General features: G+C 38.8%; 1 gene segment (V, D, J or C); it reads right to left on the bottom strand.

The window, feature by feature from the left end:
• Positions 1-12,365: 12,365 nt before the first annotated feature.
• LOC130882315 (Ig heavy chain V region 23-like) lies at positions 12,366-12,838 on the bottom strand. The segment is given in 2 exon segments: positions 12,366-12,694; positions 12,784-12,838. Coding segments are annotated over 2 exon segments (375 nt in total).
• Between the last annotated feature and the right edge of the window lie 463 nt (positions 12,839-13,301).

Genomic DNA, 13,301 nt, shown 5'->3' with positions numbered 1-13,301 from the left:
TTGGTGTATGAATCTACAGTGCCACCTGCAGGTTTGGAGAATCAGCTAATACAAGTTTGTGTATGAGCTCACACAGTGCCAAAACTATAACTCTCACATCTGTCTTCAGTGTCCTAAGGTGATGTTGTGTAGATGATTCAAGGATGAATGCTGAACTGCACATAGCTGTTTTCCACACCTCCATGATTCCCAGTCTTTTCTTTGGGTGTTATGAGATCTATCTGGTGCAGTCACCAAGGATGATGAAGTTGATAGACAGCTCAACTGATGGAGGGAGTCTACAAGCACTCCACCTGGCCAAAATCCAGACACACTATACAACAGAGGTGACCAGCAGGTATCCAATGGCCTATGAGAGTTGATGTTGTATCAGTATAGGTTCACGTTCTATTAAGAATTGAGACTGTAGGACAGGTTTCTGAGAACATGAAGGAAGTAAAACACGGGAACAGGGAATAATGTATGGTCTCAGAACCTACCTCAATTAGCAAGTGCATATATTTATTGGCTTAATGATTTCTGTGGAAAGGGCTTTAGTAATACCAACTTGCAGGATTACACTTATGTGGCTGTGCATTCATATCCATATTTTACATTATAAGACACTGGATTCTGCTTGACCACAAAGCCAGACTTAACTATACACCTGAGGTTAAGTAACATTTAAGAGCATGAAAATATTTTTGTTTAGCCAGACATTATTTATTTACCTCTTACCTGTCAAATTCATACTTTCGTTTGTTGAAAGCTACCCTAATAAAGGGCCCAGTCTTTAATAATCCAGAAGTATTTTGGTCATAAAACATAATCATATTTTTCAGTTTTTATTATTTTATTAAGGAACATACTTGTCAATGGAGATGGTCATTGTTGAAGAAACTGTCACAGTATGATGTACACGAGGGCTTGTTCAGTCAGCATCATATTATTTATGTGTGTAATATGAAAATATGAAAAACTAGAGTACTGTGAGGAGAAGTCAGAAAATGGACACTCAGATGATTATTTACCAGCAAGTCTCCAGTCTAATATTCTCTGTCATCTTGGTCCCAGAATTGCTTCCTACTCCTCCAGGGTTTCTGACATACTCAGGATGTGGTTGCAACACTGTATCTTTCACAGTAATAGATTGCAGAGTCCTCAGATGTCAGGCTGCTGAGCTCCATGCAGGCTGTACTGGAGGATGTGTCTGCAGTCAGTGTGGCCTTGCCCTGGAACTTCTGATTGTAGTCAGTTCCACCATTTCCAGGATAAATATGTCCAGTGCACTCCAGGCCCCATCCAGGCCCTTTGCTTCATCCAATTAATATAGTAGCTGGTAAAGGTGCAGTCTGAAGCCTTGCAGGACAACTTCACTGAGGCCCCAGGCCTTACCAGCTCAGCCCCAGACTGCTGTGGCTGGACTTAGGAATGGTCACCTGTGGAGACAAAGGCAGAGTGTCCCTGTCACCTGAGTGTATGGACCCTCCTCAAGTCTGGAACTGGAGATCCGCTTATCTGTAGTTGTTGCCACTAGCAAGAGAATAATCCAGCTCCATTCCATGGTTAGGTCCTGTGTTCTCAATGACAGTGGAGAGTACATTGATCATGTGTTGTTCTAGAGTGTGGACATCCCTGTATTTACCACCATAAATAAACATGTTTTGCATATTTAAGAGAGGGTACTTCTTAGGTAAAGACCTCATTCATCTTGAGAAAAAAGATTTAGAGGAACTTGTGTCAGGCAGCAGGATGATAAGGTACAAAGTCCTAATCCTGTCTGAGAAAATGCATCCCATACTATTTCCTCAAGTATTGACCATACCTTGTGGATGTAACATTATGACCTATGATCTCAATTCACAAGGATACTTCAAACAGACACAGTTCTTCCCCTGGGTGAAAAAAAAATTACAGATTGGCTGTGGTGCTAAAAATTTTAAAACTCCTTAATTACAGGAATTTTTACTTTTCTTTCATATACATGAAGTGATTAAATGCATTTCCAGCAGTTTGCATGCTAAAAAATGCTTACCCAAATGACCAAAACTGAAAACGTCTCAGAAATAGTTGCACACAAATATTACAACAATATTATCTATAATAAATCATTTCTACAAATGATTGCATCAAGAATACATGTTATATATACAATATATCAGAATTAATTCATCAGAAAAGTATTAGGAACTTAGATCACTTTTAGGAAAATGAATGCAATTGGTGAGAACATTATTAAGTAAATTAAGACCATCTCAGAAACAGATATTTTATAAGATTCTCATTTGTATTCTTTAGATTTATCATAGTGAGAAATGACTATGTGTGCACATATGTAATGATATAGAACTGAAAGTGTCTAATGGAATAAAAGTGGCAAATTGGAATGAGAGCAGGGAGAAAAGGGTAAATGATAGATGGAGTCTATGGGTAAATATGTTCAGTGCACATTGCATCCCCCAGTATGGTTCTCTTGCTCTGCTTATGACCTCTCTCCAAACATATTGATCTCTTTAGATTTATTAATGACTAACTAATTAAGTCTAATTAGGTTAATTAGTGATATACACATGGATAGGGTGGGGGTTATCCACTAGCTTAGTAACCTCTAGGTGGCCCACCTCTAATGTATGTGATACCCACTTCCTAAGCAGTATTTCTATCCCAACACCTCATCATTTTGGAGTGCTCCATGGGGAGTCCTGTCTTGTAAACTTTTGAAACACATTTCATTTAATAGCGGTGGCAGGGCACACATGAGCCAGGGCCTGTGTGAAAAATGTATCAGGCAACTTATGTACTTCAGTTCTCTTCTTCTAAGATGTGGCTCTCAGAAATCAAACTCATATTGTCGGGTTTGTCAAGAGGCACTTTTACCTGCTCAGCCGTTTCAGACATTATCATCCTGTAATTTTGACTGGCATAATTTTGTGAAGGTCTTGTTCTGGTAACTACAGCAGCTAAGAGTTCATTTAAGCAATGAGAATATATTAATCCTTGTAGATAAAATTTCATGTTTTTCAAACTCATCCTCTGAATCTTTTTTTTTAATTGAAAAAAAAAAATTCCGCCGCCTCCCAGCCTCTCATTTCCCTCCCCCTCCTCCCCTTTCTATCTCCCTCCCCCCACTCCTCTCCGCCTCCCTCTCCAGTCCAAAGAGCAGTCAGGGTTCCCTGCCCTGTGGAAAGTCCAAGGTCCTCCCCCCTCCATCCAGGTCTAGGAAGGTGAGCATCCAAACTGGCTAGGCTCCCACAAAGACAGAACATGAAGTAGGATCAAAACCCAGTGCCATTGTCCTTGGCTTCTCATCAGCCCTCATTGTCCGCCATGTTCAGAGAGTCCGGTTTTATCTCATTCTTTTTCAGTCACAATCCAGCTGGTCTTGGTGAGCTCCCAATAGATCAGCTCCACTGTCTCAGTGGGTGGGTGCACCACTGGCAGTCCTGACTTCCTTTTTCATGTTCTCCCTCCTTCTGCTCCTCATTTGGCCCTTGGGAGTTCATTCCGGTGCTCCAATGTGGGTCTCTGTCTCTATCTCCATCCATCGCCAGATGAAGATTCTATGGTGATATGCAAGATATTCATCAGTATGGCTATAAGGTAGGGCCATTTCAGGTTCCCTATCCTCAGCTGCCCAAGGAACTAACTGGGGACATCTCCCTGTGCACCTGGAAGCCCCTCTAGGTTCCAGTCTCTTGCCAACCCTAAGATGGCTCCCTTAATTAAGATATATGCTTCCCTGCTCCTATAACCATCCTTTCTTTATCCCAACGATCCCAATTCCCCAAGTTGCCCCCATCCTCCCCTTCTCACTTTTTTCTCCCCAACTCCCCTTACCCCCATCCCACCCCAACACCAAGATCCCTATTTTTTTGCCCGGCAATCTTGTCTACTTCCCATATCGAGGAGGATAACTATATGTTTTTCTTTGGGTTCACCTTCTCATTTAGCTTCTTTAGGATCACAAATTAAAGACTCAATGACCTTTATTTATGGCTAGAAACCAATTATGAGTGAATACATCCCATGTTCATCCTTTTGGGTCTGGATTACCCCACTCAGGATTGTGTTTTCTATTTCCATCCATTTGCATGCAAAATTCGAGAAGTCATTGTTTTTTACCACTGAGTAGTACTCTAATGTGTATACATTCCACACTTTCTTCGTCCATTCTTCCATTGAAAAACATCTAGGTTGTTTCCATGTTTTGGCTATTACAAATAATGCTGCTATGAACATAGTTGAACAAACGGTTCTGTAATATGATAGGAAATCTCTTAGGTATATTCCCAAGAGTGGTATTGCTGGGTCCTGGGGTAGGTTGATCCCGAATTTCCTGAAAATCGTCACACAGATTTCCAAAGTGGTTGCAAAAGTTTGCATTCCAACCAGCAATGGATGAGGGTACCTCTTCCTCCATAACATCTCGAGTAAAGGCTATCATTGGTGTTTTTGATTTTAGCCATTCTGACAGGTGTAAGGTGTTATCTCAAAGTTGTTTTAATTTGCATTTCCCTGATCACTAAGGAGGTTGAGCATGACCTTAAGTGTCTTTTGGCCATTTGAACTTTTTCTGTTGAGAATTCTCTGTTCAGCTCAGAACCCCATTTTTTAATTGGGTTAATTAGCATTTTAAAGTCTAGTTTCTTGAGTTCTTTATATACTTTGGAGATCAGACCTTTGTCGGTTGGGGGTTGGTGAAGATCTTCTCCCAGTCAGTAGGCTGCCTTTTTCTCTTAGTGACAGTGTCCTTTGCTTTAAAGAAGCTTCTCAGTTTCAGGAGGTCCCATTTATTCAATGTTTCCCTTAATGTCTGTGCTGCTGGGGTAATACATAGGAAGCGATCTCCTGTGCCCATATGTTGTAGTGTACTTCCCACTTTCTCTTCTATCAGGTTCAGTGTGTTCAGATTGATATTGAGGTCTTTGATTCATTTGGACTTGAGTTTTGTGCATGGTGATAGATATGGGTCTATTTTCATTCTTCAACAGGTTGACATCCAGTTGTGCCAGCACCATTTGTTGAAGATGCTTTCTTTCTTCTGTTGTATACTTTTAGCTCCTTTATCGAAAATGAGGTGTTCATAGGTTTGTGGGTTAAAATCCAGGTGTTCTATACGATTTCATTTGTTGACTTCTCTGTTTTTATGCCAATACCACACTGTTTTAATTACTGTAGCTCTATTATAGAGTTTGAAGTCAAGGATGGTAATGTCTCCAGAAGTTCCTTTATTGTATAAGATTGTTTTGGCTATCCTGGTATTTTTGCTTTTCCATAAAAGGTGATTATTGTCCTCTCAAGATCTGTGAAGAATTTTGATGGGACCTTGATGGGGATTGCATTGAATCTATAGATTGCCTTTGGTAGAATTGCCATTTTTACTATGTTGATCCTGCCAATCCAAGAACAAGGGAGATCCTTCCATTTTTCTGGTATCCTCTTCAATTTCTTTTTTCAATGCCTTAAAGTTCTTGTGAAATAGATCTTTCACTTCCATGGTTAGAGTCACCCCAAGATATTTTATGCTGTTTGTGGCTATCGTGAATGGTGATGCTTCTCTGATTTCCCTCTCTGCTTCCATATCCTTTGTGTATAGGAGGGCGACTGAATTTTTGGAGTTGATCTTGTATCCTGCCTCATTACTAAAGGTGTTTAATCATCTCTAGGAGTTCTTTGGTGTTTTGGGGGTCGCTTATATACACTATCATATCATCTGCAAATAACAAAAGTTTAACTTCTTCCTTTCCAATTCGAATCCCCTTGATCCCCTTATGTTGTCTTATTGCTATTGCTAAAACTTCAAGCACTATATTGAAGAGGTATGGCAAGAGTGGACAGCCTTGTCATGTTCCTGATTGTAGTGGGATGGCTTTGAGTTTCTCTCAGTTTAATTTGATGATAGCTGTCATCTTGCTGTAAATAGCTTTTATTATATTTAGGTATGACCATTGTATCCCTAATCTCTCCAAGACTTTTATCATAAAGGGATGTTGAATTTTGTCAAATGCTTTTTCAGCATCTAATGAAATGATCATATGTTTTTTTTTCTTTCAGTTTATTTATATGATGGATTACAATGATAGATTTTCATATATTGAACCAGTCCTGCATCTCTGGGATGAAGCCTACTTGGTCATAATGGATAATTTTTCTATTGTGTTCTTGGATTCAGTTTGCCAGTATTTTATTGAGGATTTTTGCGTCGATGTTCATGAGTGAGATATGCCTCTAATTCACTTTCTTGGTTGAGTCTCTGTGTGGTTTTGGTATCAGAGTAACTGTAGCTTCATAAAAGGAATTTGGCAATGACTTCTCTGTTTCTATATTGTGAAATACATTAAGGAGTATAGGTATTAGGTCTTCTTCGAAGTTCTGGTAGAGTTCTGCATTGAAGCCCTCTGGACCTGACTTTTTTTGGTAGGGAGGTTTTTGATAACAGCTTCGAATTCTTCGTGACTAACAGGTCTATTTAGATTGTTCACCTGGTCCTGGTTTAACTTTGGTATATGGTATTTATCTAAAAAAGTGTTCATTTCTTTTACATTTTCCAGTTTTGTGGCATATAGGCCTTTGTAGTAAGATCTTATGATTCTCTGAATTTCCTCTTTGTCTGCGCTTATGTCCCCCTTTTTCATTTCTGATCTTATTAATTTGCAAATTCTCTCTCTGTTGTTTTATTAGTTTGACTAGGGGTTTATCAATCTTCTTGATTTTCTCCAGGATTCAGCTTTTTGTTTCATTGATTCTTTGGATTGTTTTCTGTGTTTCTATTTTGTTGATTTTATCCCTCAGTTTGATTATTTCCAGTCTTCTACTCCTCCTAGGTGAGTCTGCTTCTTTTTTTTCTAGAGCTTTCAGGTGGGCTGTTAAGTATCCAATGTGTGTTTTCTCCGTTTTCTTTAAGTGGGCAATTGGTGCAATGAACTTTCCTCTTAGCACTGCTTTCATAGTGTCCCATAGGTTTGAGTATGTTGAGTCTTGGTTTTCTTTGAATTCAAGAAAGACTTTAATTTCTTTATTTCTTCCTTGACCCAGGTGTGGTTCAGTAGTTGACTGTTCAGTTTCCATGAGTTTGTAGGCTTTCTGGGGGTAGCATTGTTGCTGATTTTAACTTTAATCCATGGTGATCTGATAAGACACAGGTGTTTATTAATATTTCTTTGTAACTGTGCAAGTTTGCTTTGTTACCGAGTATGTGATCAATTTTCGAGAAGGTTCCATGAGCTGCAGAGAAGAAGGTATATTCTTGCCTATTTGGGTGGATTGTTCTGTAGATGTCTGTTTAAGTCCATTTGATTCATTACCTCCATTAATTCTCTTATTTCTTTGTTAGGTTTCTGTCTGATTGATCAGTCCATTGGTGAGAGAGAAGAATTGAAGTCTCCTACTATTAGTGTGTGAGGTTTGATGGCTGCCTTGAGTTTTAGTAATGTTTCTTTTAGGTACGTGGGTGCTTTTATATTAGGGGCATTGATATTCAGGATTGAGACTTCATCCTGATGAATTGTTCCTGTTATGAGTAGAAAATGTCCCTCTCCATCTCTTCTTATTGATTTAAGTTTGAAGTCAACTTTGTTATAAATTAGTATGGCCACTCCTGCTTGTTTCTTAGGTCCATGTGCTTGATAAGCCTTTTTCCAGCCCATTACTCTGAGTAGGTGCCTGTCTTTGTGGTTGAGGTGTGTTTCTTGAAACAGCACAATGTTGGATCCTGTTTTCGTATCCAATCTCTTAGCCTGTGCCTTTTTATAAGTGAGTTGAGTCCATTGACATTAAGTGATATTAATGACAAGTGGTTGTTAACTCCAGCCACTTTTTTAGTAGTAGAGTTTGTGTGTTTTCCGTCTTTGAAATGTGCTGGTGAAGGGTCTCTAGATGTCTGAGTTATTGTGGTCATTGTTGGATTCCTTGGTTTGTGATTTTCTTTCTATTACTTTCTGTAAGACTGGATTTGTGGCTACGTATTTTTTAAATTTGTTATTATCCTGGAATGTCTTGTTTTCTCCATTTATAGTGAATGAAAGCTTGGCTGGGTAGAGTAGTCTGGGCTTGCATCCATGGTCTCTTAGTTTCTGCAGTACCTCTATCCAGGACCTTCTAGCTTTCATGGTTTTCATAGAGAAGTCAGCTGTAAATATGATAGGTTTATACCTTTATAAGTAACTTGACCTTTTTCCTTTGCAGCTCTTAATATTCTTTCTTTATTCTGTATGCTTTGAGTTTTGATTATTATATGGCGAGAGGATTTTTTTTTGATCCAGCCTATTCAGTTTTCTGTATGCTTCTTGAACCTTCATAGGTATATCTTTCTTTAGGTTGGGAAAGTTTTCTTCTTTAATTTTATTCAATTTATTTTCTGGACCATTGAGCTGCACTTCTTCTCCTTCTTCTACTCCTATTATTCTTAGGTTTGGTCTTTTTATTGTGTCCCAGATTTCCTGAATGTTTTGTGATGAGAGTTTGTTGGCCTTGCTGTTTTCTTTGATCAGTGCGTTTATTTTCTCTATGGTATCTTCAGAATCTGAGATTCTTTCTTCTGTCTCTTGTATTCTGTTGGTTATGCTTGTTTCTGTAGTCTCTATTCGTTTACCTTGATTTTCCATGTCCAGCTATCCCTCTGTTTGTGTTTTCTTCCTTCCCTCCATTTCATTTTTCAAGTCTTGAACTCTTTCCATTATCTGTTTGATTGTTTTTCCTTGGTTTCCTAGGGTATCATTCACTGATTTACTCAATTCTTCAAACTGTTATACTTCTCATTGATTTCTATTAGGGCATTTTTTACATCCTGTTTAAGGGCGTCTATCACCTTCATAAAGTCAGTTTTTTCTACTACTTCTTGATTAAGGTGTTCATGTCCTCCTGTTGTGAGGTCGCTGGGTTCTGGTGGTTCCATGTTGTTTTTCAGATTGTTGGGTGAATTCTTGCATTGATGCCTGCCCATCTCTTCCTCCAAAAGCTCCCCTATGGATCTTCTTTTACAGGATCAGGTCTCCTTGCCCACTGATGTACCTTCCCAGTGATGGCACTCCCCAGTGATGGCTATCCATTGCTTAGATCAGATCTCCATGCTGGTTGGGTAGCTGGTAAAGAAAGCACCTACCTTTCTTCTGCCTCCCTCCCGTCTTCGGGCACATAACATCACCCAGCTCAGCTTGCTTGGGCACTGGGGCTGAATCATGAGGGCAACCAGGGCAACCTGGCAGGCGGGAGTTCCTTTGTCTCAATAACCTGCCTGCAGCAAGCAAGGTAGGCCCTTTGTTTACTAGCTACCCAACCAGCATGGAGATCTGATCCCGGCACCAGGAGAGCCATCACCAGGGTGAGTGACTTCCTTTGAATCTTAAATTCTTTCTTTTCCCAGTTTAATGACAGTCCTTAATTTCTGGGCAGACTGTGATATCAAGGATGATGTCAGTAACTTTTCTATAGCTCACTACACAGTCACACATTTTCAGCAATTTGACCAGTTGTGAATGTCTGCATTGAACATCACACATAACATAGAAACTTCTTTGATCAAGACGGAGAGCAACATTAATTTATATAAACATCAGTTTATACAGTTTAGTATATAGATTCGGTATAAACCTAAGTATTTATTAGGTAGTTTGACAATATGACCATTAGCAGTACAACAGGGATCTATTGGGGTTATGTCAATCCTACTAAAGGGATTTTAAGCATGTTTTCATGGGAGCAAGTATTTCCTTTGGAAAAGGACACAGAAACAATTAGAAAACAGATGGTCACCATATAAAAGTCAGGCACTGGTGGGTACATCCTGCCTGAAAGGAAATATTGTAGGCAGCAAAGCCTGGCACTGTATAATATCATTGATGCCTTTTCTCTCACAGCAGACTATGTAGAACCTCCTTTACAAGAAAATCATGCCAGAAGAAAGAATTTTCTCTTAAGTTCAAAGATGGTTTCTCCATGTACTCCAAAACATCCTTACCTATTAAGAAAATGCAGATTAAAATAATTTTAAGCTTTCATTTTACCCCAGTTAGAATAACCACAGTGAAGAACACAAATACAGGCATGGATATGGGGAAGGGTAATCTTTATTTGTTTATGATGGGAATATAAAGTAGTACAATTTCTTGGGAAATTATTGTGGAGATTTGTTCAACAAATAAGAAATAGAACTGTGATATAGACCAGCTATATCCCCTCTAAACTTATACTCAAATAGCTCTACATATTATTACAGAGGTACTTTCAAGATGCTGTCTGAGATGATCAAGTTTCACGGGATACTCCAGTCAGGATTTGATCATAACACTACATTTTCTTTAGGTCCCCATAAGATTACCAGTGTCTCTAACAAGCAGGAAGTATTTGAAAAACTATAGTCACATTCCCAAATAATAGACAATGGATGTTCTTGCTTGAAAAAAAAAAAAAAGAGGGGGAAGTGGTCCGGGAGAATTGTCTGTATTCTGTCAATCATATTTTAAACAAATGCTGATTGACCAGTATCCAGCCAGAAAGTATAGGCAGGACAACCAGCAAGGAATTAGAGGAAGGTTAATGAGAAGAAAAGAATTTGGGGAAGAAGGAAGTCCCTGTGCAGTCCTGCCCAGACACTAAAGAAGGAAGATGTAACCTCTCCTGCTGAAAAAGGTACTGGGCCATGTGGCTAACATATACTATAATAATGGGATAATGTAAGTTATAAGAGTTAATATGAAGCATAAACTAGTGGACCAATCAGTTTTTATAACCTAATGTAGATCTCTGTGTGATTTCTTTGGGATTTAATGATTGCAACAACTGGGCAAGACAGAAAACCCTGACAACAGGGAAGTGGTGTGGGACCATGGTCTGTATTCTGTTAATTATATTTTAAATAAACACTGATTAGTCAGTAGCCAGGCAGGAAGTATAGGCAGGACAATCATACAGGAAGTAGAGGCGGGTCAAGGACAACAGGAGAATTCTGAGAAGAGGACACAGTTGTGAGCCTGCCACAGAGGAAGCAAGATGTGACTGCCCCACTGAAAAATGTAATGAACCATGTGGTTAGCCTAGACAATAATAATGGGCTAATATACGTTATAAGAGTTAATAAGAAACATAAGCTAATTGGGCCAGGTGTTTTTTTTTTTTTTTTTTTTTTTTTTTTTTTTTTTTTTTTTGGTAATGTAGACCTCTGTGTGATTTTCTTTGGGACTGTATGATTGTGGGAACTGGGCAGGACAGAAAACTTCAGACAACAACTTAGTGTTCAATGTCATTCTACCTTTAAATGGATTTATATGACTGGTCTTCCATATAATAACACAGAATATGATTGGGATCAAATTCGGGCATATTTATAGGGTAGTTGAAATAATTCTGCTTTATTTATGGACATAGATTCCTCCATTCACCAGAAAAATCTCTGACATGCTCACTCCATGTACAAAATATGTCTGTCATTGCCTCCTTCGTTACCTAAGGTGATATTGAGTATATATTTAAAGAATGAATAGTAAGCTGCATCTTAGTTGATTTGAAGATCTCCATGAAAACCATTATTTTCTTTGGTGTTGTTTGAAAACACTGTAGCAGTGAACACTGAAGATAAAGTGAGGTGATAGACAAGCACAACTGATTGATGATGTTTACAAGTATTCAACCATCCAAAACTCCAAACACACTGTAGGACAAAGGAGACCACCAGGTTGATATCAAATGGCCTGTGAGAGGTAATGATGTATAAATATTGTTCTATGTTCTATAAAGGTTTGAAACTGTGGGGCAGGTTTCTGAGACTGGGAGGGAAGTAAATATGGGACCAGGGAATAATGTATGATCTCAGAACCTACCTCAATTAACATGTACGTACATTGATTTGACTAATGGTTTTAGTGAAAAGTAATTTAATCATACTTGACCAATTTACAGGAATTATATTCCTGCATAGTGCATTTTGACACATATCTAGCACTCTAAGAGACTGGAACTTATGCAGGACTACACAGCCAGAGTTAACTATTAACCTGAAGTCATGTAACATTTAAGACTCTGAAGGACTTTTGTTTTCCCAGCAGTTATTATTTGGACTTTACTGTTAAAAATCATATTTCAGTTTATTAAAAACTCCCTTCAAAATGCCCCATTCTCTTAGAATTCAGAGATGGATTTTTTATCATTTTATTATTTTATTAATGAAGAAACATTTCAATGAATGTGGTCATTGGTGAAAAGATTGTGAAGGTATGATATTCAGTAAATCGGCATCCCTTCCTTCACAGATATAATTTTGAAAATTTGTTGCAAAAAACGTGAGAGACAAAACAACATTCAGAATAATTGTTTTTGTGAGTGTTTTAAAGCTCGTCTTCTCTGTTATGTCAATCCCAGGGCAGCTTCCTGCTCTTATAGGGTTTCTGACACACTCAGGATGTGGTTATAACACTGTGTCTTGTACAGTAGTAGACAGCAGAGTCCTCAGATGTCAGGCTGCTGAGCTCCATGTAGGCTGTGCTGGAGGATGTGTCTGCAGTCAGTTTGGCCTTGCCCTGGAACTTCTGATTGTAAGCAGTATTACCATTTCCAGGATTAATAGCTCCAATCCACTCCAGGCCCTCTCCAGGACTCTGCTTCACCCAGTCCATTTCATAGTTACTGAAAGTATAGCCTGAAGCCTTGCAGGACAATTTCACTGAGGTCCCAGGTTTCCCCAGTTCAGGCCCTGACTGATACAGCTGTACTTGGGAGTGGACACCTGTGAAGAAAAACACAGAGTAGATTGTCAGAGACATTGTCACCTCAGTTCCTGTCTTCTCCTCAGGTTTGGAATTAGAAATCATTTACCTGTAGTTACTAACACAAGGACGAGAATGGTACAGCTCCATCCCATGGTGTGGGCCTTGTGTGCTCAGTGAATATGGAGAAGACACTGATCATATGTTGTTGTTGAGTGTGGACATTCCTGTATTTACCATAATAGACAAAAGTAATTTGCATATTCAAGAACAGGGGACTTCTTAAATAAGCACCTAATCCAGTTTGAGAAGGTGAGGGAGGACACTTTAGTCAAGCAAGAGGATGATGAAATTCAAGTCCTAATTCTGTCTGAGGAAATGCATCTCACACCATTCCCTCAGCTCTGCAGATGCTGTGCGTGTAACAACAGGACCTCAGCTTTCAATAGATTTCTGGTCTCAGGCATTTTCTCCACTTTGTGACAAGGTTGTCTGACAGATTTAAAGAGAGATTTTGATGATATTGGTGGAGACTGGAAATTTCAAAACTTTCTAAATTTTGAGAAATTATAGCCTAATTTTGGAGATATATATTATATTTACATAGCAGAAGTTTTCATACAAAAT

This window comes from Chionomys nivalis, chromosome 10, assembly GCF_950005125.1.
Source record: "Chionomys nivalis chromosome 10, mChiNiv1.1, whole genome shotgun sequence".
NCBI lineage: Eukaryota > Metazoa > Chordata > Mammalia > Rodentia > Cricetidae > Chionomys > Chionomys nivalis.
This window is presented reverse-complemented; position numbering and strand designations above follow the sequence as displayed.